The sequence below is a fragment of the Cavia porcellus genome, unplaced genomic scaffold (genome assembly GCF_034190915.1).
Source record: "Cavia porcellus strain 051 isolate PalLab524CR breed Dunkin Hartley unplaced genomic scaffold, mCavPor4.1 scaffold_21, whole genome shotgun sequence".
NCBI classification, from domain to species: Eukaryota; Metazoa; Chordata; class Mammalia; order Rodentia; family Caviidae; genus Cavia; species Cavia porcellus.
This window is the reverse complement of record NW_026947504.1, coordinates 5442403-5470397: the sequence shown is the minus strand read 5'-3', so window position 1 is coordinate 5470397 and position 27995 is coordinate 5442403. Positions and strand designations below refer to the sequence as shown.

General features: G+C 47.3%; 1 protein-coding gene across 3 annotated transcripts in view; it reads right to left on the bottom strand.

Moving 5' to 3' along the window:
* Obscn (obscurin, cytoskeletal calmodulin and titin-interacting RhoGEF) overlaps positions 1-27995 on the bottom strand; it is a 95803-nt gene that overhangs the window by 50450 nt on the left and 17358 nt on the right. For all 3 annotated transcript variants that reach the window (XM_063232821.1, XM_063232823.1, XM_063232822.1), the window contains exons 9-17: positions 11284-11559; positions 3743-4018; positions 2576-2854; positions 2214-2495; positions 1790-2059; positions 1131-1397; positions 503-769; positions 296-408; positions 52-205 (exon numbers count right to left, since the gene is read on the bottom strand). In XM_063232821.1, the coding sequence (XP_063088891.1) occupies positions 52-205; positions 296-408; positions 503-769; positions 1131-1397; positions 1790-2059; positions 2214-2495; positions 2576-2854; positions 3743-4018; positions 11284-11559 (2184 nt within the window). The remainder of the gene's footprint in view (positions 1-51; positions 206-295; positions 409-502; positions 770-1130; positions 1398-1789; positions 2060-2213; positions 2496-2575; positions 2855-3742; positions 4019-11283; positions 11560-27995) is intronic.

The following is a 27995-nucleotide window of genomic DNA, read 5'->3' as shown; positions in this document are numbered from 1 at the left end:
CCCAGCCTAGCACCCGGTCCCACCTCCCAGGCACTGCCAGGTCTGGCTCACCTTGTACCTTGAGGAAGGCAGAGCTCTGAGCATCACCAGCATCACACACGTACATGCCCTGGTCCCCCGGCTCACAGCAGTAGATAACCAGGCTCCTGCAAGTGCCCTGGGCCGTCATGCCCACAGCCTTGCCCGCCCGCAGCTCTACCCCGTCCTACATGGGGCAGAAACCTGGTCAGCACCCTAACCCTAACCCTGCCCAGCTACCCAGCCACCCACAGGATGTGGGAGGGGAGGGAGGCACCTTCAGCCAGCGCACAGTGACGTTGGGACGTGATAGCTCACACTCCAGAGTCATCTTCTCTTTCTGGGTCACCACTACATCCTGCAGTAGGCGGCTGAAGGTCACGGGTAGCTCTGAGGGACAGGAAGAAGGCGAGATAGCATTGGGAGCCTTTCAGAACCCCAAGGGTGTCACCCCAGGTAAGAGGACATCCACTGACCCACTCACCAGTAACCACCAGCCTTGCTGAGGTATGCACGCCTTCCGCCCGGAAGGCCACCAGCCCACTGTCCTGGGGCCTCAACCCTGAGAGAGTGAGGCTGTGGACAGGGCCACTCACAGCCAAGTGACACATGGGCCCTGGCTGCAGCCGCACACTATTCCGTGACCAAATGCCTTCCACACTGGCATGAGACAGCTCCACCTCCATGGTGGCTGAGCCTTGTTCCTTGGCCTCTACTGCCTGTAGGCCCCGAACCAGGGTAACCTGGCGCACTATGGAGACACAGAGGAGTGTATGAGTACCCCCTGGGGACCTCACCCATCTAATTAGTGCCAGCCACACCCAGGCCCGAGTGACCAGGTCAGCTTCCCCAGAAAGCTTTGCCCAATCTGTTGGCCTATCCCCAGTGCAGCCCACTCAGGGCAGGGCCTTCCAAAGGTGGTCACTCCTGCTGCCCGTGCCTCGGCCCTACCCCAGCCCCAGGACCTGCCAGGCTGGACCCACACTTAGGAATCCCAGGAGTTGTCTTCCCACCCTGCAGCACCCCTTGTCACTCCAGGAGATTTGTCCCCCATTCTCCAGCCTGCCTCCTCTCCTCCCCTTCCTCCTCCTCCCCGTGGCTCCCCCGCTCACTTTCCACCGTGAGCTTGGCTTGTGTTTTGTCGTCAGGCGTCTCACAGCCATAGAAGCCTCGGTCAGCAAAGCCCACGCTGCGCAGCACCAGACGGTGGCGCATATCCTCAGCATGGATCTCCACATTGTCACTGGCTTCCAGGGCAGTGGCATTGCGTGTCCACCGGACCTGCGGCCAGGGCCGAGACAGCTCCACCTCCAGGGTTACAGTGCTCCCTTCCTGCACTGTCAGTGGCTCCAGCTTCCGTCGGAGCAGCACGGGTGCCTCTGTGCAGGCAGCAGCAGGGTCACACAGGGGAAGCTGAGTCCTGGGGCAGTTCCCTGCCAGTCTGGAACCTGAAGTATGGCTGGTACCTCTGGGGTGCAGACAGTACGTCCTCCCAGTGCACGCTCAAATTGGAGAGCGGGACAGAAAACGATCCCAGGGGGTACCCACACCACTTCCTGGCTTGGGAACCTGCCTTGTGATGTAGTCTCGAGTCTCCCAGAGCAATTGAACCCCTGTTCCTGCACGCCTGTGACCAACTTCACTCCCTTCTGACTCCTCCAGGAAGCCTCCTGGGAGTACCTCGACCTCTACCAGGGCAACCGTAGAATTATGCCCTTCCCCCGCAAAGGCCCCAGGTCGTCCTCCAGTCACCCCATCCCACACAGCTCACCTCGCACCCGAAGTGCAGCACAGCACGAGGCACCCTCAGCACGCACGGTGATCTCACCCGTGTCCTCCAGGGACAGGCCTGTCACAGTCAGGCTGCGGCACGCCCCACTCTGGGACACCACAAACTTCCCACCAGGCTGCAGTGGGGTGCTGTCCCAGAACCAGGAAACCTCTGCATCCTCTGGAGACACTTTGCACTCAAAGGTGGCCTCGCCGCCCTCTTCAGCCACCACGGCATTCAGCGGGGACATGAACTGCACCACACGGGGCACTGTGGAAGGAGTGCGTACTGGTGGGGTCCTTGCGGCCCCCTAACCTCCACCCCCCCGGATGCCCTACTGACCTGCTCAGCACCCCCTTCCCCTAACCCCAGGGTGTCTCCAACACCCCCCCCAACATACTCCCACGTCTGCCGCCTCTCATACCTCGAACGTCCAGGCGTGCGCTAGTGCACCCGTCGCGGCTCTCGCACGTGTACTCCCCCGAGTCCTCTGTGCGCAGCCCTGACACGGTCAGCGAGCGCACCTCGCCCTCCACTGCCATCCGGATCCTCTTGCCAGGCCGCAGCTGCACTTCCCCACGGCGCCACTTAACCTCTGCCTGCGCTGGGGTCAGCTCACAAGCCAGTGTCACCGTGCCGCCCAGTTCCCCAGTGACGGGTGCCAGTGGCTTGGAGAAGCGGGAAGCCACCTCTGTGGGCACAGGGGCTGTCATGCACCCTGTTTACCCCGAGTTCCCATCCCACTCTCCTCCAACCCGCCCTGGGGCGTCCAGGCACCCTGATCACCTTCCACCTGCACTGCGAAGTCCTGGTGCCTCTCAGCAGCACGGCAGGTGTACACTGCACTGTCCAGCACTTGTGTACCACGCACTGTCAGTGTATGGGTGTTGTCCACACTGCAACTCTCATGGCGCTTGCTGCGGCGAATCTCGACACCATCCTTCAGCCAGGCTACTGCAGCTGCTGAGGGTGCAGCTAGCGTGGCAGTCAGAACAATGTCCTCGTGTTCCTTGACCACCAACAGCTCCCTGCGGCTAGGCTTCTCAGGAACCTGGTGCTCTGGCTCTGGGGGTTCAGGGCAGTCAAGTGGCATGAGGTAGGAACTAAGTTACCTGACTCCTCCACCCCAGTCCTCACTGTGGCCTACCCACCCAGCTCCATGGAGGGTCCACGGTCATGCAAGGCAATCAAAAGGAACCCTTGGGGCCACCAGCTCTGTCCCAGGCAACAAGCAGACCCTGAAGGGAGGCTGACAGTCAGGAAGACAGTGTGTCAGGACTCCACTAGCAAAGGTGAGGTTGGAGGGAGGAGGCTAAGCAGGTCACTGCAAAGGGGCGTGAACTTGATGAGTGGTCAAGCCACCTCAAGGACAGGCCTGCCAGGAGGCCACAGTGTGACCTGCACTGCAAGCAAGATGCTTAAATACCATCTTTTTCACAAGACATTGTCGACATTGGCACTGTGAAAGCTACTGAACCCTGCCACTACTCTCCCAGAGAGGGACTGCATGTGCCACATATGTAGCATGCACAGGAGCTCTGAAGGAGCCTGGTGGGGGTGAGGCAGAAAATCATCCTACTGGGCCACCTCAGTGCAGCTGGATTGTTGCAACCCCACGGTCAGAGACAGGGTCCCCAGACTGACTAGAGAGAGAACCAAGGCCAGAGGCCCTGGGGTGGGGACCGAATCCCAGCTGACTGAGGCAAAAGTCGATTCACACCATTTCGGAGAGGCTCTGCCCTCCTGCTGCCCTCAAGGCCCAGTCTGCATCCTAGCCCACTGTGGTTCACACAGGGGCACAGAAGCCGGTGTGACTGATCACATGTGGTGCCTAAACACGCCTCCATCTGCATGTGTGGCCATCCACAGGTATGGGGAGGACACCACCAAGGCCTGTCATGGTCACCAGCCAGGCTCATATCAACAGCTAAAGCAGAGCCTAGAGGAACTGACCTATGATATGCAGGAGGAAGGAAACCTTCTGGCCCCCGGCCTCGCAGCTGTACACCCCAGCATCTGCCTCTCTCGCCTGCTGCACCACCAGCTGCCGCCTGCAGCCCTTGGCCTCCAAGCGCACCCTGGAGCTCGAGCCCAGCTTCTTCCCGTCCTTGAACCACGTCACCTCCGTCTTTGCCTGGGCCACTTCACAGCTCAGCATGGCGCTAGCCCCTGCCTCAGCCTGCACCTCACTGTGTGTCGGCTGCTCCTTGGTGAACACCACCTTGGGCTCTGGAGAAAAACAGGAGACTTGGGTCAATACTTGGGCCACGAGATTACAGGGCAGGAAGGCCCAAACCCGGCAGCTTCAGAACAGAACCTCTGGGTTCTGTCCCAGCTGTGGCCCTGGAGAAGCCCCAGTACTCCTTGGCATGTGCAGCACAATGCACCCAGACAGCCCACCAGGCTCTGTGGGGCTGATCAAGGACAGTGACTGTCACCAGCACAGGCCTCTCGGGGAGTGTCCAGGGTCAGTGGAGGACACAGGCTTCCACAGGGCTAAGGCCTTCAGATCTGGGCTTGCACTACCTCTTGGTACCCCAGGGAGGAAGCACCTCTGTCATGTGGTTGGTCCCTAGCATCTGAGCATCTATGCTGTGACTTACTCAACACTTGACACTGTCAACTTCTCTTTTCCTCCTCCTTTTAGACACTTCATATGGGGTTCTAACCACTGTATGTTGATCATCCCTCTTTGTCACTTGCCTTTTTTTTTTTTTATGTCCCTCTACATGGCATAAAGCTCTTCCTGATGGTGGTAAGAATGTGGCTGCCTTTTGTGGTGAATGCATTTATACCCTGGTTAAGAATTCTGCTCACCCTGAGGTTCTAAAATAATCCATCTGCTCTGCTAAGGATTGGTTTTGCCTTCTCAGTCTCCAAGCAGCATCTGGACTGATGTCTGTGTGGCATGGGGACCCATGACTTTATTTCCTACACACAGAAGATGGTAGAGGGTAACAGCTCAGCCTTTTACCTAACAGCCACCTCTTTCCCTGTCTCCTATTACTGTGGTGCAGGAAAGTAAAGGATCGGATTCTTCTCAGGACGACTTCCAGTTCCCTTTTCTATTGCCCTGCCTTGTTTACCTCCCCTGCACCAAAACTCAGAGGTCCTCTTCACGGCAGCCTTACACAGCCAGGTGTCTGGAACAGCAGACATTCTCCCTTTTTCTTCAGAAGGACACAGGCTTCGCTACTCATTGGAATGGACTTGCCCCTTCTCCCACACCCTAAAAAAGGCAGCCTTTGACAAGCGTCAGAAATAGACACTTTGTGTCATCTACGTGCATCTCATGAGGTGTTTATAGCTTCTGTTTTGTCTCCTAAAAACATCTAATACCCTCCCCTTAGACAGATGTTTCATTAGACATGGAATCAGAGACAGGATATTTGGCATGGTCATGTAAATTTTAAACTGTCTTTTCCCAACTCTTTGTTGTGAGTCCGTAAGTACAAAAGAGTTCATTGTGGTACCTGTGAAGCCTACTCCTCCTTCACCCAAATGTGTTCCTGTTCTCCGCAGACCCCTTAGCTCCTGTGCAGGGCTGGACAGGAGTGGGTACAACAGGCCCTCTGAAATCTCTCAACAACAGAAAACCTCCCAGACTGTATGTTAAAGTGGGGCATGTGTTGCTGTTCTCAGTAGAACCTTCTTCAAATTTAGGGCAAATCCTTTCTTTGCTAGTTTATGAATTTTGTTTCTGGGGAAGGGAGCCTAGGGTCTCCCCATCCAAGGAAGGTACTCTACATCTCTGAGCTCCATCCCAGCCCCAGGACTTTTAACCTGAGTAAACTCTAAAGTTTATAAATCTCGCCTAGATATGCTGCATGAATTTGGTCAGCCAGTTTAATTCTGCATTTATTGAAGTCAACACATGCCTCCTCCCTTAACCTCAGTACACCTGGCTTGTATAGGATTTTTGACTTTACAGCCCATAAGAAAAGGCCATTTGAGTTTTTTTATCTGTCAGATTCTAGTATCAACATTATGCCACCTATACAAAATAAGTTGGAGAGTATAGGTTTCACTGTTTTCTAGAAGAATCACTCTGAACACATTTTTTTCAGAATGTGTGGACCAATTTACTCATAGATACTGGACTTAGATTTCCTTCTATGAGGTTTTTGAAATCAGGATTCCCTTTCTTTAAACAGTTATAAGACTGTCTCAGTTCTCCTTTCCCTCTTGTGTAAGCTTTAACGCAGTCTTCCAGAAACTGGCCAGCCTGTCAAAACTTTTCAAATTGGTTCTATAAAATTATGCCATACTGCATTTAAATAACTTTTCAGAAAGATGTACAATGAGTCACTGGTTTGTACACACAGCACTCCTTAAGGACATGATATCAAATGGTTCCATGGGGTACCTTGGGGAGACCATACAACTACCCTCTCAGTGGACCACAGAGCCACAATGGATGGAACCCAGGGCTTCAGGGAGTGGGGAGCCTGTGGGGAGTTGTGAAGAGTTTGTTTAGAGAGTCAAACCCTCTAAACAGAGAGAGCTTTGTTGGCTCACAGACCTCTTGGTTCCCCACCGGCCACGTAGACACACAGGGCCTTTAGGGAAATGCCAGACCCAGCACCTGCTGTCCCCATCAGAGCTGCTGCACAATGACCCATCTCTAACAGAATCTGCACATGAGCTTCATTTGCTTCCTGTTTCTAAATTTAGACTCAAACTCAAAGGGTGTAATGATGCTGAATAATCTCATCAAAATCAAGAAAAGCAAGATTTGCTCACAAAGAGAATCCCAGACTCCAGCTTCTCTATCAGTCATCTGCTCTTATTTGGTGTGGACACCACCCTAAATTCACACACACCTAGACCTTGCCACATGGAGATGCAGATGGAGCTTCCAGATCCATGAAAAGGGGGATGAACACCCCAACACTATATTTTGAAAAGCCGAGGTAAAACCCTGATAAGTCCAAGGAAAACTGGGAGGCCAAAATGTCCTCTGAGCAGATTCAAAGAACCTAGAAAACCAGACTGGAGAGAACCTTCATGGGCTGCTGAATGAGGGCAGCTGGGAGCTGCAGAGCAAGGAAAAAAAGCAGGGTCCCAGGGACTCAGGTGGGGACATGTAGTCTACCCTAGATCACAGGGCCAAAGAGACACATCCCTACATGCTAAGATATCAGGAAGGACCTGAGCAGTGCTGGAACAAAGGACCAAACTTCAGCACCTGCAATCAGCTCTGCAGATAAGCAAGAGGCCCCATTCTTCCACACTCACCCTGCCCACCAGCTCCATCTGCTCAGCACCAGCACAAAAGGGAAGAGAAATACTACAGACATGAGAAGAATGTCAATACAGAAGCCAGTTGGTCAGCTTAAAGCCTCTCCCAAAGTCACAGTTTTCCCCTAACACTGACCTTTAACTTGCAGGCAGAAGGAGACCTTCTAGCCCCCAGCCTCACAGCTATACTCCCCCACGTCCACCTTGCCCACCTGCTGCCCACCAGCAACCATCAGTTGCTGCCTACAGCCCTTGGCCTCCAAGCGCACCCTGGAGCTCACGCTCAGCTTCTTCCCGTCCTTGAACCACATCGCCTCTGTCGTTGCCTGGGCCACCTCGCAGCTCAGCATGGCACTGGCCCCCACCTCAGCCTGTACCTCACTGTGTGCTGGCTGCTCCTTGGTGAACACTGCCTTGGGCTATGGGGACACACGGGAGACACTGAGTCAGCAATACTCCAGTGCCCACAGTCTTGACTCACAAACCCTGGTCACAGCTTGCAGCAGCACCCCAAGTGGGAACCATGGAGGTATCTCCACCTGAGGCTGGGGGATGAGGATGAGGCCCTGGCCCCTCAGGGCTGAGAGAAACCAGGACTCCATGCAGCCAGCAGAAACCCTGGAATCCCACACCAATTGCAAAACTTCAGCTACACAGCCACAAGTCTATAGATCACCATCAGGAGCAGGACAAGCACAGGCCACGGGGTGACCCTAAGGCACCGTGCACAGCGGTCAGTGTGCTTTCCCACATGAGCCAGGAGTACTGACTGTTCAACTCGTCACACAACAGGGGGCTATCACGGCTAGGCGAGGGGCACCCAGAGACAAGGAACAGGAGATTCGCTGTCAGCTGCACAGCACCAACCCCACTGCCAAGGGACCCACCTGTGACACACAGGTGGAAGGAGACCTTCTGGCCCCCAGCCTCACAGCTGTACTCCCCAGCATCTGCCTCTCTCACCTGCTGCATCACCAGCTGCCGCCTGCAGCCCTTGGCCTCCAAGTGCACCCTGGAACTTGAGCCCAGCTTCTTCACATCCTTGAACCATGTCATCTCCATCTTTGCCAGGGCCACTAAGCAGCTCAGCAAGGTGCTGGCTCCTGCCTCAGCTTGCACCTCACTGTGCACTGGCTGCTTCTTGCCAAACACTGCCTTGGGCTCTGGAGACAGTCAGTGTAGAGGCACTGTTAGGCCAGGAGGCCTCAGAATAGGAATGCTGGGTGAGGCAGCTGCAAGACAGAAACTTTGGGCTCTGCCCAGTTGTGGCCCCAGAGAAGCCCAAGACCTCCCATGGCCTTCAAGTGTGGTGTCCTGATCTCCATGATGAGGAGTAACCCTATCACTACCCTTGGCAAATGGTGTTTGCTCCCATGAGGGGCAACTGTTCAGTGTTCAGTAGACTCCACGGTAGTATGTCTCCCTCTCTCATTCATTTGCAGTAGCTCTCTACACGTGGGATACATATTAATTAGTAAGGGGGGGATTCTCTGTGAGTCCATGACACTATGCAAACACTCTAGAGAACACTTAGGCAATGTGAAATGACTGCAACTTCGCAGCTAATCACTGTCATGCAACTATCTTTCTGCACAATCCTGAGGGCTGGATACTGGCAGGTGTCTTGGGATTATTTCAGAGGCAGTTTTTTCCCAGCTTGGTATGGTCCCCCACCACCACTGCCACTGCCTCACTACTGAGATGAAACCCAAGGCCTTGTGCACCCACATAGGCCTTACCACCGAGCTATAACCCTGCCAGACTCTGCACTGGTAGATGTTATCCATCTAAGTTGCATCTTCATGCTTTCTTGATGTCACTGATGAGCATAGTTTGATTTCTAATCTGGTCAGTAAGCACTCTTTTCCCATTATGCACGTATGTTTCATTTAAGAAATCTTTCCAGCCCTGAGCCTTATTCACGGCATTCTCTCAGGCTTTTAAGTGCACCTATGGTCACTTCTGACACCCTTTTGGTGGGACTTCCTGTTTTACTTCTACACAGTTAAATGAGTAAAACACCCTTCATTACAAGACCAATCTTCTCCTACACAGCTCCTATCACTGAAATAGTAATAGAAAACTGCAAAGGTTGTGGGAGGACACAGGAATCCTTGGGTCTGCCGTGGGCTCCTGCTCCACCCATGACCTGCAGGTGTCCCTGCATTCTGGCAGTTTCCTGTGTTGGTATGGCTCTGAATAGTCCTTGCTGTCTCTTTGGTAATGTCCACATCTGGTTCCTCTCAAAAGATGTGGGCTAATCTCAGCCACAGAAATCTGTTTCTCCATTTTCAATCCCAACAAAAACAGTACTTGGATTTTGGTTGGATGTGAACGCACTTGGATTTTCAAGCATTTATTTGGATCTTTTTACAATTCTTCAAAAATACTTAATAATTTTTCTCCACAGAGATTTTTAAATATAGACTGAATTGGAAACATGATACTTTTGTTTTGTTTTGTTCTATTTTTCATTGTGCTGGGGACAGGATCTAGGGTTTCTCATTTGCCCAGTACACTCTCTATCACTGATCTCCACTCCTACCCTGAGATGTTTTTCGTGCCATTCTCAATCTTTAAATTTCATTTTCCCAAAAGGCAGACATAGTGGTACAGGCCATCATCCCAGCACTAAAGAGGCTGATGCAAGAGGGTTGCCACAAGTTCAAGACTAGCCTGGGCTCCATAGTGAGTTCAAAGCCAGCCTTAACTATATAGTGACATTCTGTCTCAAAACAATTCCCCCCCTCAAAAAAATTTCATTTTCCATCTGCTGTTAGCACAATGCATTGGTAGAAGTGTTTTTAATGGATTTTTAGAATTCCATTACTTATTATTAATACTTTAATTGACAGATCATAATTGTATGATCAATGTAAGTATACAGGGTGGAGTGATTAAATCTAACATCCATCACCTCATATCCTGATCACAGTCTATGGGGATACACTGGAGATTTATCTGTTCTGAAGTGCATAGGATATCATTACTACCGTTATCCTAAACCTTAATCCTCCAGCACTATGGTTTGGATGTGATTTGCTCCCCAAGTTCATGTGATGTAAGCTGGATCCTTGAGGGTGTGTGTGTTACACATATTAACTATAATCACCTGCTTGTGCAATACAGCATCAGAACTAATCATTTCCTTCTAGAGTAGTCTGTATGATTTATAAGTAGCATTCTTAGAATTGATGTCTCTGTATAGCAAGATGGCTTATATGGGTCCTTTAAAAAAATAAAGGATTGTTCCAGCTTTCTATTTCTTTTTGTGTACTTTTGATATAGCTTTCTATGGCAAAGTAGTCATAACTTTTCAAATGTATTACCATAATTTGTCAGATTCTCAAAAAATAACATTTGGCAATTATACAGGAAGAGATTTGAATCTCACACTTGCATAAATCACTGCACATTAATGAAATGCTAAAATATTATCTGGAGCAGCCATGAAATGCTGTCACTGATACTGTGCTAGAGATAGTGGATATCACTAGAGAAGCTCATCTCATCTTTAAAGCACAGAGATGCATGAGTGACTTGTTCTTTTCTTTTCCTAAATAAGTTCCAAGGAGAAAATGGACATGGAACAGGCTAAAGACAGGTGAGCAGAAACATGCCCTACCCTTAAGAATGTTCTACTTTGGTAGGTGCAGTCTGTGAGACTCGGCCCATGTCACTGAGCACAGACCTGGCAACACAATGTGGATCCTGACTTTGACACACATGGGTGACAGATCTCTTTAAACATTAAACAAGAGATAAGTGTCCAGACCCTAAAAACTAGAGTAACTCAAATCTTTGTGTGGACAAAATTCTAAGTGTGATTAGGTGGCAGACTCCCTTAAGTACTTCAATGAGGTGTAAGCAGCTGTCACTAGCAAAACACTCCCATGTTTCCCAGTAAGGAAACGCAGACACTAGCAGAAAGATATTCACGTGGTTCAGGGGAGAGTCATGTGGTCAACCCCAAACTGAGTACCAGGGAGGGACAGCCAAAAACAGCAGGCAGGCTCTAGGAAGCAGCTGCGATCACACAATGAAGCATCACTACTTGGAAGCAACAATGGAAGGGTCAAAACTCAAGTCCACACTCTTCTCCGCCAACTAACACAGCCCAGCCCTGCGCACACACAGTGTAAAAGGCAACAGCCGTGAAGAGCTGGCATCTAAGAACACAGCACTGGGGGACACTGGGGCTATCTCTCACTTATCAAACCAAATATGAAACTGAGTGTCCCCAAAGGACTGACCTGTGACACGCAGGTGGAAGGAGATCTTTTGGTCCCCGGCCTCGCAGCTGTACTCCCCTGTGTCGCCATCACCAGCCTGCTGCACCACCAGCTGCCGCCTGCAGCCCCTGGCCTCCAAGCACACCCTGGAGCTTGCGTCCAGCTTCTTTCCGTCCTTGAACCACGTCACTTCTGTCTTTGCCTGGGCCACTTCGCAGCTCAGCGTGGCACTGGCCCCCGCCTCAGCCTGCACCTCACTGTGCACTGGCTGCTCCTTGGGAAACATGGCCTTGGGCTCTGGGGACAGATGGGGGACCCAGGATCATCAGCACATCCAGTAGAATTCCCACACCCTCCTTGCTCAGGGATGACTGTCCCTGAGGTCCCCCAAGGTGAGATACAACCTGCACTGTGGGGAAGGATGCTGAGCCATCCCAGGTGGGCACCTTGTGTGCAAGTGAGGGTTGCAGGGCAAGCTTGAGACAATCACCATGATGCCTGTATCAGGCCTAGAAGGTTCACTCCCACCTGACCCCTCCCATCTTGGGGCCCACTGTGCACTAAACAGTTAAGGGTCAATGCCACAGTGGCTTTCCACACAGCACTATGTTTCCTCTTGCTTTCAGAGAGCCAGCCTCCCACAGAAATATAGCAGAGGCTCTGAACATGGCCTTGGCCTCTGAGGACACGGGGGACACAGTGTCAGGGACACCATCAGGCCATGAGGCCAGAGGGCAGGAAGGCCAAGAAAGGCTCCTGCAGGACAGAAACTGCAGGCTCTGCCCACCTATGGCCCTGGAGAAGCCCTGTCCCTCCCAGCATGCACAGCATAGTCCTTCACATATCCCGACCCAGCTCCACGGTGCTGATTGAGATATAACAAGGTCTCTCACACTAGCTCTTTAGGGAGGACTGCAGAGGTGACACTGTGCACCTGACCCTCGGGGACAAGGAGTTACCAGGGATAGTGCAGGCCACAGCCCCCCGCAAGGCTAGGCCCTCAAAGCCCGGGTGCCACACCTGGGGCTGCACCTCAGAAGCCTTTGTATAGTGTCTTATGGTGGAGATCATTGCTCTCCTAGAATTTTCTCTTCTGTTCTATCACTGCTGAAGGGTTTAGCCTTATTTTACTGTTTGTATAATTGTGATTATGTGCTAGAATGCTGATGTTTGTATACATTACATCTGTCTTCTCCTTCCATGTGCCTTATACTCCCTTCAGGATATATTCCAATGCATCAAGGTAACCCTTCCATTGTGGACAAGTGTCTCTATTTGTCTTCATGACCAGTGCATTTATGTCCTATTCAAGAAACTTGCTATTAATAGTGAAAAGAAAACCCACAAACTGGGAAAAGATTTTAGTGAACTCTCTCTCAGACAAGGGACTCTTGTCGAAAACATATAAAGAATTAAAAAGCTCAGACCCCCAAAATTCAAAGATCCAATCCAAAAATGGGCATGTGAGATGAATACGCACTTCTCAGATAAAGAAATACAAATGGCAAATAAATACATGAAAAAATGTTCATCATCATTGGTCATTAGAGAAATGCAAATTAAAACCACACTGAGATTCCATCTCACTCCTGAAAGGATGGCCAGGAACAAGAAAACCAACAACAACAAATGCTGGAGAGGCTATGGGGAAAAAAGGAACTCTCCTACACTGTTGTGGGAGTGTAGATTGGTACAACCTTTGTGGAGGTCAGTCTGGAGATTTCTCAAAAAGCTGGGATTGGAAGTCCCATTTATTCCAGCTATTCCACTTCTAGGCATATTCCCAGAAGAACTGAAAGCATCATACCACAGTGATATATGTGCACCTATGTTTATAGCAGCACAATTTGTAATCGCCAGATCTTGGAAACAACCCAAGTGTCCATCAACTGAGGAATGGATAAAAAAGTTGTGATATTTCTATACAATGGAGTATTACTCAGCTATAAAGAAGGATCACATTGAGATATTTATCAATAAATGGGCGCAGCTTGAGACCATACTCATAAGTGAAATAAATCAATCTCTCATGTGTGAATACCGAATAGTTTCCCTAATGTAAGTAATGATTCAAATATATAAAAGTATGTGGTAATCATGATTCCCCATTATGTGGCCTTGAAGCCTTACAAAGTTTTCACTTATTAATTGGAAAGGCTTTATTCTGGGCTTCTTGATATGGAAATGTTTGAAGCTATAGTATATGAAGTTATATTCAAATATTTCAAGGAAAAAGACAGACACTATGGTAACTACTATTAAATCGGGTTATTTGGTGGTGAAGCACTAGGTTGCTGAAACAGTCATGCTTTGACCTGTATTGTTATGTTGTTATGTCCTCTTTTATCTCAATCTCTCCCTTATTCATTAAAAAAATTTAGTTATTTTTTATGGTTTTTTTTTAATTAAGGGGAAAAATTTTTTAAATTAGCAGGACATTTTATAGTAACTTTTTTTGATTTCCTATTAACTTGTTTTGAAGTCCTGTAATACTCCCACTATCTTGTTTTGACTGATTAGACTCTGTTCCAGTCTGTATGATAGTATCAAGTTTGAGGGTATAGGCAACTACTTTGAAGGCAATAAGATTCACTAAGAGGCCCATTCTGGTTTGACTATTATCTCCTTTGGAAGTCCTGTAATGTTTACAATGTTTAAGTTTTATTGGCCTTGTTCTCTACTGTTTTGTTCAACTTTATAATACCTAATGAGATAGACAATTCTTTTTAAGGAAACAAGAGGCATTATGGTAACCATTGTTGATAACCTTGTACTCTGTTTTTACATCATGTACTATGTCTATCCTTGGTTTTGACTAACAGCTTTGTTTTGCCATATTTGACTTTATTTTCTTCCAAAAAAAAAGTAATAAGAACTAAGGAGTAATAAAACCCAAAATGTGTAAATTTTGTTGTAAAAAAGAGAGGGAAAAAAGAGCTCTAAAGGATACAACAGCAAGTGTGTTTAGGGGTGTTAAATAGCTGACCATATTAATGTTTTTGGTTGGATCATTGAACACAACTGTTTGCAGTCTCTCTGTTTGAATGTTCACTTTGTATGCTTTGATACTGTGACTTGAGCAACTATCTCTACGATGATAATGTGTAATCTATTAACTGGTGATTTCTTACTGGGTTTTTTTTTTTGTAGTTCTGTATTACTTATACCCTTACACCGCTTTGTTTCGTTTTATTTTTTCTCTTTTTCCTTTTAAATAAAATTTAAAAAAAGAAAAGAAACCTGCTAGTAGTGTGATCAAGTAATTGGTATATATGATTAAAGCCTGTGCGACCTCCATATGCAGTGGGTTTCTTCTTTGCTGAAGTGGACATGCAAGTCTATTTTATGTTTTCCCTATGGTTAATGTCTTAGTGCCATATTTAAAAGACCATCCTTTCTATATAGTTCACACTGACATGAGTGTTAAAAAGAGAGAAAAGGAAGGAAGTGAAGAGGAAGGAAGGGCAGGAGTGAGGGAGGAGGGAACAAGGAGACAAGAGTGGAAGGAAGGAAGAGGTGAGGGGTAGCTGTCCTCGTACCCCATCTGGGTCCACCTATCTCCTCTTTAGATCTGTGGTTCTAAGAAAGTCCTGCTAGCTGGCAAAGCCAGTGTCCTCAGGTTGTCCTCACAGCTGGTATCTCAAGACTCATATCTAGAGAGAGGTGTCACTTGCAATTCAGCTGGAACTGAACAGTTTCAGCTCTTCTCCAGATTTCTACCTGCATATTTTTATCTATTTTGCTGTCTCTTGAAAATGTTTAACAGTTTTCCCCAGTGAGTCTAAGTATGTTTCATTAGACTGCAATTGATAACATGACACTTTTCACACCATCGTAAATCTCTAAGAAGTTCATCTCACATCATCTGCCTGTTTCCAGTATACATATTTAAGTTTCTTATTTGTTTGTTTTCTTTGTTGTTTTTGCAGGATGTTTTGTTTTGAGACTCTATCAAATCTATGTAGTTCAGGCTGGTCTTGAACTCACTATGTAGCCCAGGTTGACCTTGAATTTGTGGCAATCCTGTCTCGGCCCCCCCAGTGCCTGAATTATAAGTGTGCATCACCAGCCCCAGCTAAGTGTTTTTGGTATGTTACTTTCTGGGTGTGAGAGCCATTCCCAACTTTCTTACAAGTCTAACATTAATGTTCAGGATAATCATATTATTCATGAGTTCCAGTTAGATTTGTCATGTTTTATACACTTCCTTTTACTAGCCTCCTAGCTGTGCTGACATATTGAAGAGAATATGGTTACAGTATTGGCTTCCTTCTCTTCTACCCCATCTAAAAGACAACACTCAAGGTTCTGTCAGCCACTGAAGGCCAGTTTTTCGCCTTAAATTCTTGGTGAAAGAATTCAGTCAAGACACAGAAAAACACTGTGAATTCAGGGGCAGAACCCAGGTAAAGATAAAGCACCCTAAGGCAAAAGTACACCCTTAGAGTGGCAGGGGCAGGGCACAGTCACTTGATGGCTAGGGAACAGCAATCACCAGTGCCATTTCTGGGGTCATACCAAGATATTTCACTTCAGCAATCATCCAGGAATGTCTGCATCTCACTTGTTGCAAAACACACTATGTGTTCTCTTCAGGTGGCCAGCATTTTGTTTTGTAAAGTATACTAGTGTCGGCGAGGGTTTAGCTCAGTGGCCCAAGTGCCTGCCTGGCAAGCACAAGGTCTTGAGTTTGATCCCTAGTACTCCCCTCAAAAAAGTGTACTAGCATTCCAAGATATTTAATCACATAAGACAGTTTCAAAAGAAACTAAAGAAGGAAAGAAGAAAGGAAGGAAGAGAGGGAGGGAGGGAGGGAGGGAGGGAGGAAGGAAGGAAGGGAGGGAGGGAGGGAAGGAGGGAGGAAGGAAGGAAGGAAGGAAGGAAGGAAGGAAGGAAGGAAGGAAAACAAATAAAAGGAACAGATTTTCACCTAAGTCGGATCTTAGTTTGACATGGGTGCCAAAGGTAGACCTTGATATGTGACCTCTGTTTACGTATTTGTTACTGGTGGGCCACTGGCTGCAGCCACCAGCAGTGCTGAAGTCAAGCTGCCTGATGTGACAAGTGGCCCATGTCTCAGCTGGCCGTGCAGTGCAGTCACTCACTGACCTGAAGCTTCCTTGTAACATGCAGGAATGGGGCATGAGACCTCACGGGTGATTCAAATTGCACTGTACACTGAGGTCTTCGTTTTGCTGTCACTGGCAAAGCATGTCACTTTACCCCTCCTCAGCCCTCAGGCCCACGGTTTCCTACAGTTCCACTGCACATGCAATAATAGGGCTAGAGATTTGGCTCAGTGGCACAATGCCTACTTGGCAAGCACAAGGCCCTGAGTTCAATTCCCAGTACAAAGAAAAAGTTCATTGCAGTAATAGCTAGGTTTTAATCTACCATTTACTAAACTAATGAAGAATTCTTTTCTTTATACTTTTCTGGGAACTGTGTGGCATGAACTGATGTTAAACATTATCAAACACATCTTCAGGTTTCAGGATGTTGTGTTCTATCTCACACCTCTACTCTTTTCACAATAGGTTTGCCCTACCTTCTCTCCTCCTACTTGTTTAATGCTGAGCTCTGGGTTATCTAACACTTTCAAAGGTAACACAGCCCTGCACTCCTGGACTGTACTTTTTCTCGTAGTATATTGTCCTCCAGATAAACTGCTCAAGACACTCTGCAAATGCTTGATCTAAAATGTTCAACTTGATGTCAAGAAGGACATGGACTCTACTCTTCACATTGTCCTTGTCAGAAGTTGGCGTTAATGATACATCATGCACATAAACTGATTTTCAGAGATTGAAGAAGAATTTCTATGGCCATGAAGCAAATTCCAGATTGTCTGGGAACTATCTGGTACAATTCTCAAGTAGATTAACTGTGATTAGATGATGCTTTATCAGAAGATTATTTATTATTATTGCTCAATTCTTTAAAAAGTTAGAAGACATTCAACTTGTCACCCTTTTCTGTGTGAGTTTTGCTACCATTTTCCAGGAATATACCAATAAGCCAAACTTTTCAAGCTCATTTGCATAAAATAATGGCACTTTCTCTCCCGTAACACTTCACAGACCCATGAAGTGGGATTTTCTGGAACCTGCACACACACAGGCTGTGTACACTGAAGAGCAGGGGTCAGCACCCTCCACCAAGTCCATAGTGGAGCCCAGCTTGGCTGACTGTCGGACTCTGCTGTCAGCATAAAGGAAGCCGACTGTGGATGTCCCTATGGAGATGCCAGGAGAAACAGATGCCCACGGATCAAGAGGGCTGTGGCACACAACAGACACACCTTCATCTTCAGCAGCCAGGACCACTAAACTCAGCTTCACAGAGTGTGCTCATGCAGCGTCCTTTCCATTTCTATATTCATGAATCCACCCGTAAGGGTAATTCAGACAAAGACAAAGTATCCAAGACAAAGTGAAAACACGACTTGATTTGGAAAGAGAACTCCAGACCTCTGCCTGGCTGCTCACATTCACTAGTCCCTGCCCTCCAGTCTCACAGACGAGGCAATGAAAGGAGATCCAGATGTGGAAACAGCTGAGAGTACACAGGGAGCCTCCAGACCCATGAGGAGAAGGGAGCCTGTCCAGATGTCTGGAATGCAGGTGACCCTCTTTGCCAGTAAGATAGCTATTTCCTTCAGCCCATAACAGGGCAGGCCTGAGTCTGCGGCCAAGGCACTACAGCAAGTATTAAGGAAGCAAGACCGACACTGCCATAGAGGAAACATATGTCGGAGTGGGGAAGAGCCTTCTGCCCAGCTTGTAGAAATGAGAGGTGAAGACAGGGACAGTGACAGAGTGGAGTGGAAGTAGCAAGGGGCGGGGCCACTGGCCAGGCTCATGTTGCACACACCATGGACCCAACAGGGACTGACCTTTAACTTGCAGGTAGAAAGAGACCTTCTGGCCCGCGGCCTCGCAGCTGTACTCCCCAGCATCTGCCTCGCCCACCTGCTGCACCACTAGCTGCCGCCTGCAGCCCTTGGCCTCCACATGCACCCTGGAGCTCGCACCCAGCTTCTTCCCGTCCTTGAACCATGTCACCTCCATCTTTGCCTGGACCACCTCGCAGCTCAACATAGTGCTGGCTCCTGCCTCGGCCTGCACCTCACTGTGTGCTGGCTGCTCCTTGGTGAACACCACCTTGGGTTCTGGGGACAGATGGAGTCAAAGGCATCATCAGGCCAGGAGGTCACAGAGCAGGAATGCTGGGCAGGGAAGCTGCAGACCGGAACCTGTGGTCTCTACCCAGCTGCAGCCCTGGAGAAGCCCCACACCTCCAGGACCAGCAGCACAATCCACTGACCCACCTCCATGGGATAGATTAGGAATGCAGAGTCTCCAGCATAAGCCCCTTCAGGAAGATTGAAGGAGACAACACCATCCACCTGCCCCTCAGGGATGAAGAATCCTTATGACAGTGCAGGGTACAGGTTCCCACAGGGACCCTGCAGGGCCTTCTGTGCAGAGTCTGGCGGTGGACACCTCTGCTGTCTAGGTCACCAGTGCTTGCTCTCTGTTGTTGCTATTCAAGAGCAGCTGCTACCTCCGAGGTACAGCCTCTCCTGAGTGGCTCAGAAGCTCCACTTCCAGGCAGGATGGAAGATGCCTGCCCCAGCAGCTGCCAGGCTCTGGGGTGGAGGCTGGGCCTTGCATGGAGGTACTGAGTGAGAACCTCTAGGAGTGCACCCCTGAGAAGCTCCTAAGTTACAAGGCTCCAGGCTCACACAGGAATCACTGCTGCCTTGAAGAGTAGATTAGTTCTCACAAATGTAGCTGCTTTGACCACCACCTCTCTGGTCCCCTCTGCATGTGACACAGTCCCTTCATCACAATGTGCTGACACAGGTGGGTCTCATGAGAGGTAGGATATCACACCATGCTGTCTGGACCTTCCAGTCAATACGGAATCATGAGCCTAATAAACATGTGTGGTCTGTAAGTTCTCTAACCTCCACAACTGTGCTATAGCACCACAGAGCAGACTACAGCATGCATCTCCTTGTGCTCCACATTTTCATCTTAATTGAGCCAGGTGAGGCATCCTTGTTCCACTATGGTCAGGTCACATGTTGTCTATAAGAAATCCTTCCTTACTGGAAGTGCTTACACAACTGTGTCATCATCTCAGAGTCCTGTGGTTTTACTGGAACGCTTTGGTGTTCCAGTAAATCAGTAAAACCTGATTCACCTGGAGTTAAAACTCTAAATGCTGTGAACTACTGGAAAACTTACTGTTTCCATGTGGCCTAATACCCCAAAATGTTTAGAATATGTAAGCTTTCTCTCTTAGTATTTGCACAAGTGTAAAAGACACATGGCTGGTGCACCCATGTCCAGGCCCAATCCTCAGCTCAATCTTCTGTTCTCTCTACTTTGGGGCCCAGTGCTCTTTATCACTGCAGCTTTGTGATCATCTTTGACTATGCTGGGGAAATGCTCACTTCCTCTTGAAGGCATGAGTCACATGTGGCTTTGCAACCTGTATGTCAACTGCCAACATCCACAAACCCTATGTAGAGTATCTGTTTGGATTTTGAGATCAAATGATCATCTTTCATTATTCTGTGCCCTTATATCTGTTTATTTAATGTCTCTTAGACAACTGTCAAAGCTAATTAAATAATTATTAATTTCCCCTGTAGATATCTTACACATATTGCTTTTACACTTGGAATCAGGAACACAGTACTTTTTACATAACCACAGATGGAGTATCCACTCAAAAACTCCAAAATGCTCCAAAGTCTGAAACTCTCCAAGCACCCAGCCGCAAGTGGAAAATTCTACACCATGAACCTTATTTCATGGCAAAATTATTTTAAAGTTGTGTGTGTGTGTGTGTGTGTGTGTGACACATGATACATAAGTACTGTAACTCCACATTGGGCCTCATTGTCACGATACTGCTTTTTGTCTGTGATGATAGGCCAAATCCAAACCCTTCTGCACCTCAGAATTTCAGAGAAAATATATTCAACCTGCACTGTAGAACTCCAGGTTCCTGCCCTTGGGTACTGGAATATGAACACATGGGGCCAGTTTCCAGGGTGAATATTTGCTAATGGATCTTTCCAATCCTCCCACAGTGAACCCTAGAGTTCCTAACAGACAACCAGGCCACCTCTGACTCCACCCTGACTCTGACGTCACCACTGTCAGTTCTCTGTCCTGGTTCTCTGCTGTGTGGGGTGATGGCTTTCACTCATTCCCCTCCCCCTAAGGACAGCTCTCCGGGCCTCGCCAAAGAACCATGAGGGCCAGTGTTTCCTACAGTACATGCAAAGCCAGGAAGAATGCACTGAAGCTGGTGCTGTCAGGAATTTCACAGCATGAACTGGTGCTGAGTTTTATTATTACACAGCTGCTCTAGTTTATGGTTAAGTTTTATCAAACTGGTATTCTACATTTATTAGGACGTTCACCAATGACACTTTCATGCAGCTTAAGTCACACATCACATTTTGTGATGTTTTTACTATTAAACCAGCCAGCACTGCCCATCCAGACACACACCTTTCCACTGGCAGGTCACTCCGCCACTCAGATTACTCTGAAGATACCAAACTTGATAGCTACCAAACACTGGCCAATTCAATTATTCACATGTCCCTTACAGGTTTGCTGCCTGTGTTGTGTCCTGTATATACAAACTAGACCTGTGAGTATACAGTATGTACCTTCTTTTCACTAGAAGAATGTTATAAACATGGAACAACTTCTTTCCAAAATATTTAGTATAATTTATCAATAGAGCTAGGGTCGAGTTTCCCTTATGAAAAGATTTCTTCATTGCTGATTTCATTTCTTCAAAATTATAAAACTAAGCTGCCTATTTCCTCTTGGGTAACTTCTCACTTTTTTTTTTCTAGAAAATTGGTCAATTTGTCAAAGCTGTCCACATTTTTCAGACAGAAAATCTGTCAGAACTTCTTAAAAATAACACTTTAGAAAGATGAATTTTGGTAGCCATGTACCATCACAAGCTACTTAGACAGATGCAATAGCCCACTCGCCCTTCGCCCTGATGCTAAGACCCTCCAGGTAAACAAGAATAAACCTGATTCTCAGATTTCTCTATGTCTGACTCTGAGATGCACTTTATTAGGATCTGATAGAGAAAGAATTCTGCTGTCCCACTCAGTGGCCACCATGTATGTAGCAAGGTGTCTTTCATGAAGAGCTAACAGAATTTTAAACATTCCTTTCTCATCCTAACTTTACAAATCTAACTCTGAGGACAGACCCTGCATAGAATACGCTAATTGAAGCAAAATACAAAGAAGCTCTTTCTTGAAGGGTAATTCCCAATCTCATAGGTGATACAAAGCACACCTCACACTCCATGAAACCATGGTTCCAAACTTTGCCCATACACAACTTCTGTCCCCAAGAGAAAACAGGGAAGAGTATCCCAGGACACCTAAACCTTGATAATACAAAGCTTAGACTTGGGCTAATTCCAAGGATAATTATGCCACTGAAATGTTCTTATCCTGGCTGAAATAAATTTGAGAATCTCTCACTAATGAGAATCACTTTGTGGTGCTGAGAGGAAGGCATCTGGAAGCTAACGGCTGCTAAACAAGAAAAGGTAATTCAGGGACTTCTGGGAGAACATGGCGGACAGATAACAGCTACTACAGAGGCTCTCTGAAAGACTCAGCTCAGAAGTCAGGAAGGGTGCGGAGTAAGGAGACATAAGCCGGTGGAGATATGCTCTGCTGACTCAGGAACGAACTGGGCTGAGAGAAACCAACTTGGAATGCAGTCCTGGTGCTAAAACAGGAACAGAAAAGCCTCAGTGTGGAGGCTGGAGCCTGCGCCATTGGAAGCCGCGATTTGGGTTTCCCGCCACACGGCGGCTGCCTCTACATCAGCTCGGCAAGGAGAGAGACGCGCGGAAGCTCTGAGAATGGGAATCTGCGAACGGAATCGAAAACAGGATGGGCAGGGAGGCGTGCACTGACTTGTGGTGAGGTGGGTGAGACAAACTGACACTCTACCACAGTTTGACTCCAGCGGAGGACATTCTGGGCCCAGGCAGTCCTGCGGGAGCAGGGCGCGGTGGTGACTTCAGCCACACATCCCCCTCTCAGACGGGATTGGTGAAAAGTGCCTAGCCTACGAGATACTGCTGGCAGACCCAGTAGGCTAGCCCAACCCAGATCCCAGAGCCTGACGGTGGCCGGGAGGGGCGGGCCCTGCGTAGGCTGCCTGGTCTGGAACTTCCTGGTGTGCTGTGGTGGGTGGGAACACCTAACCGCCACAATTCGATCAGGTTGTGGCTGACAGGGAGAGAAGCTGGGCCTCCTATGTAAGCTTGCATATATAAGGAACAGAGAATATGGGAAGAGGCAGCAACAAGAAAGGCTCCTCGGCCCCCAATTCTGAGAAAAAGGCAATAGCAGACACCGCACCAATAGACATAAAGCGCCATATAGAGAGCCTCATAGATCAGTTCAGGAATGAAGTTATCAATGACCTGAAGCTAGAAGTATGCAGAATAGTTAGAGAAATGCTAAGCACCACCCAAGAAAAAACAGATGGTGGAATGGAAGAACAGAAAAAGAGGGGAGAATTGTTTGATGGAGAAAACAGAGAAAGCATAGAATACGTGAAGCCGGTTCAAAGGGACTACCAAGAAACTAAGAAGTCTATCGAAAACTGGCATAACAGCTTGAAAGAAACTAAGGACAGACTATCTGAACTGGAGGGCAGTTTTGTAATATGGGAGAATGAAATGAAAAACTTCTTAAAAATAACAAAGAAACAAACAGCAATAATACAAAGACAAGAAGATGATAAGAGGATCCATAACTTAAGGATTAAGAACATAAAAGAAGAAGTAGGGACACAAACAAATGAACTACAAAAGCTACTCACAGAAATAATCCAGGAGAATTTTCCTAATTTAGCAAAAGGTAAAGATACTCAGATGTATGAGGCATACAGGACCCCAGCTACCTACAACCCAAACAGAGCAACACCCAGGCATATAATAATAAAAATTCCAGAAATTCAATACAAGAACAGAATATTAAAAGCTGTCAGAGACAAGAAACAGACCACTTACAAGGGAACACCCATCAAAATTACAGCAGATTTCTCTGCACAAACCATCAAATCACGAAGAACATGGGGGGAAATAATTCAAGCTTTGAAAGATAATAATCTCCGGCCAAGATTGAGATATCCTGCACAACTGTCCCTGGAAATTGATGGAAAAACAAGGTGCTTCCAGGATAAAGAGGAACTGGGGGAATTTGCAATCACCAATTCAACTCTACAGAGAGTACTGCAGGATATTCTAAAAAAAAAAAAGAAAAATACAAACAATCTAGAAATAGTGGCGGGGAGGCCACAATGAATGGAGCAGAGAACAAAATGAAGAAGACAAACTGACAGCTACTGACAGAAAAAGAGCTCAACAGAAATGAGGCAGAGAAGATTGGATGATAGGAACAGCTATTTTGGAGAAAATGACACCTTAATAGGTAATACTGATTTAGTATCATCTTGTTTTGAAGTCTCATCAAGCTTTTGTTCTTCTGTCTCCATTGGTCTAAATAGGTTGTATCTTATTGGATTTTATTATGTACGATAGTATAAGCAAAAACCTTTTAAAGACAAGGAGATTATACAGAAACCATTGTTCATTTTCTGTTAGTCGATTCTAAATACCCTGTAATGCTGTCATTCTCTTAAATGGTTTTACATTGTTTTGATATATTTAATGCTACAGTATACGAAGTTGTACTCAAGGATTTCAAGGAAAGAGACAATATGGTAACTACTTTCATGTCAGGATTATCTGGTGGTGAAACACTATTCTGCTTAAATGGTTATGTTTTGATCTGTGCTGTTTTGCTGTTATGCCCTCTTTTATCTCAATCTCCACTCCATTATTTACTTTTTTATTTTTATCCTTTTAATTAAGGGAAAAATAAATAAAAATAGCAGGATATATTATAGTAACCCACTTTGACTTTCCATTATCTCGATTTAAAGCCCTGTATTACTCTCACCATCTTGTTTTTGACTGATGTTCCCCTATTCTGTTTTGCTGGATAGTATCAGGTTCGAAAGTTTAGGCAACAGCTGTGAAGATAATGAGATTCATTATGACGCCCATTCTCGTTGACTTTTATCTACTTTTGAAGACCTACAATGTCTCCAATGTTTTGGCTTTGTCGGTTCTGTTCTTTACAGTTTTGTTCAATTTTATTATAACTAGTGATATAGGCAATTCTATTAGAGATAGCGGGAGGCATTATGGTAGCCATTGTTGATCACCTTGTGTTATGTTTTTACATTATCTATTATGTCCACCCTTTTGATTTGACTGACTCTGTTCTGTTATGTCACATTTGGTTTTACTCTCTTCCAAAAAAGTAATAAGAACTATGGGAGCAATGAAACCCAAAATGTGTAATAGTCATTGTACAAAAGAGAGGAAAAGAAAGTGCTCTAAACTATATAACCGCATGTATATTTAAGTGTATAAGATAGAAAATGATATCACTGAGTTTTATTGGATCACTGAACAGAACTGTTTGCAGTATCATTGTTGGAATGTCCACTTTACAAGCTTTAATTTTGTGACTTGAACAATTATTTCTAAGATGACAATATGTAATCCATTAACTAGTGATTTCCTGTTTATTTTTTTTTCTGTAAATCTGTATAACTTGTACCCTTTCTCTGCTTTTTTTCTCTCCTTAAATAAAATTAAAAAAAAAAAGAAAAGGTAATTCAACTATGTTCCAAACACATATGGTCCACCACATGCCATAGGGCCAGATGGGGCAGGGTCCTGGACCCCAAAGAACACCTGGAAGACTATAGGAACACAACAGACTGTAGCACCAGCCTCACTGGGCCAAGCCACAGGCAGGAAAATGACAGTAGGGAAGAAGGGAGACACTAAAATCATTGGGCCACCAACCAAGTTCACAGCACCTCCAAACAGCTAAGGAAGCACATGCAAGGACTTCCTTTAACTTGCAGGTAAAAGGAAACCTTCCAACCCCCAGCCTCACAGCTGTACTCCCCAGCATCTGCCTTGCCTGCTTGCTGTACTACCAGCTGCCGCCTGCAGCCCTTGGCCTCCAAGTGCACCCTCGAGCTCGCGCCCAGCTTCTTCCCATCCCTGAACCACGTCACCTCCATCTTTGCCTGGGCTACCTCGCAGCTCAGTGTGGCACTGGCCCCTGCCTCAGCCTGCACCTCACTGTGTGCCGGCTGCTCCTCTGCAAACACCACCTCGGGCTCTGGAGACACATGGGGGACACAAGGTCAGAGACACCACAGATCAGGAGACCACAGAGAAAGAAGGCCAGAACCTGAGGGCTCTGCCCTATGTAGAGCCCTGGAAAAGCCCCGGGGCCCCTCAGCATATACCACATACTCTGTACACACAGCTACAGAGTTTCTTCTAGCTGTTCCAAAGCACAGAAAGGAATCTCTGAGCAGGCCAAGTCCCTGAGTCCCCTCTGAACACCTGGTGGGCCTGAACTGTGCAGTCTGGAGCGCTGTCCTGATGTCTCACACCCCTGAGCTTCTCTGAACCCACCATGGTCAAGCCAGCACACAGCTTAGTCATTTCTCTCCCTCTCCCTTCCCCAGACCCTGCCTCAAAAGCACCCATCTGTTTGCATTTTCATTAAGGAACATCAATTTTTTCATTAACTACCATCAATTTATATTCACATTTGTCTCCGTAAAATACACAATTCCCACACAAGCCTTCAGGTTTTACTAGATTTAGAACTAGAAATAAATATATTTCTGATGCTAATGTGAGGCTTTAAAATCTCCCCCCCACCACCACCACCAACAGCTGATTGCTGTGTACAGACACAGAATTGCTGCCATGCAGTTGTTATATGATAATCTTTCCCACCAAGGTTACCGAATCTCTTATCTTTTAGGCTTTCTGAACTGACCATCATGTAATCAGTGCTTTCCACTTTAACACTGTCAAGTTCTCTGCCTTCCTCTCCACTCTCCCCTTTCCCCCATAGTATGATGCTGGCAGATGTGGCCATGTGGCCTGTATACCTCCCACTCAGACTTGGACAGCCCAGATTCAAGTGTAGCCGGCTGAGTCAGCACTGCCACATGGGTAGAGGAAGAACCACTCCATACAGAGTGCAGATGGCATCATAGCAGGGACTGAGGCAAGGTTCTGTCCCACAAGACTTCTGGACTCAGCATGTCAAATTCACCTGATGCTTGAACCTTGCATACTCAGGAAATCACAGCACTTTCCATTCAACGTGCTGAGGTGGAACTTTATACCAGAGTGAGGCTTCTACACGGGGCTGCCTTGCACCTAGGTGATGACCTCTGTCACACAATACTGCTCCAGGGCCCTGCAGGACTCTATTTCTGATTTGTTCATGAGTTTATCCTTGATGTTCATGACAGCTTGACTATACTTTAGTTCTTCCTACTTTTCTTGATCTTCTGCCATCAGCATAAAATGACTTACAGGATTATATCTTCTTTTCTATTCTCTAGAATTGTCCCCAAGAACATGGAATCGCTGTTTGCAATCATATGTCATCGAGTTTACCAAAAAGTAAGCTGGGCCCAGAACATCTAATTGGTGATTCCACTTATTTAAAAGTACTAGGACTATCAGAGCTTTCTACATCATTCTATGTCAGCTTTCATATACTTCACTAAGAATCAGCTAAACTGTCCTGCCAGTCAAACTTATGAGCATAAAATATTTTCCCATGTATTCTTAAAAAATATGTGATGGATGTGTTGGCCATGCCTTTCATCCCAGCACTAGCAAAAATAAAACAGTCTGGGGATATAACTTAGTGTGAAGACTCAGTTCAATCACCAATACTGCAGTAAATAAATAAGCACACAAATGAACATCACACAGAAACATACAGTGGGATTTCTGGAATCTTGGCACACCAATACCCCATGTGCTGGCACCCTGTGGTGGCATCGTGAGGTGCACCCACCCACCCACCTGGCATGCAGCCTCTTCACTTCTCAGTGCTTCCTTCTGAAGGACTCACAGCCACATCCAGTGCTGGGAAATGGCCAGGAGGCAGCCTGTCCACAGCAGCCAGTGCTGCTCTGTTCACAACACCTATGGACAGGCAGGAGCTGCCTAACATTCTCTACCTCCTGACCTGCCCCTGTCCTGAAGACAAAGGGACCCCGGGCAAAGACCACCTAGACCCCAGCTGCAGCCTAAGAATGAACCTGGATCACACCAGGCCCATCTGCCATCACAGTTAAGTGAAAGCCTTCAGGTCCAGAGAAAGAGCAGGATCTGTGCCAGAACTTAAACTCTGACTACATGAGTTCACTCTGATTGCTCTCAGGCTGCCTGTGCAGCCACGCATCCCCCAAACTCAGGTTCTATGAAACTGAAATATTTTATGCTGGTTAGATTTGGCAGGAGCAGAGTGAAGACATATGGTGCGCCCAGCAGCACACAATGAGGTTATTCCCTCGGCCTCATGTCTTCCGGGGGAGATGCCTAGCAGCCCCACAACCCAGCATCCAGGGGAGCAAAGAAACCAAGAAACTCCCAGTGGTTCTGGGTAGGTGCCAGGGACACATGACTGAGGAGGATGCAGGGTTCACAGGAACACCTCCTCCAACACTGGCACCTGTGCCAAGGCTTCCCCTGGCCAGCCACAGCGGCCAGAAGGAAGAAAGAGGGACACCAAGCGA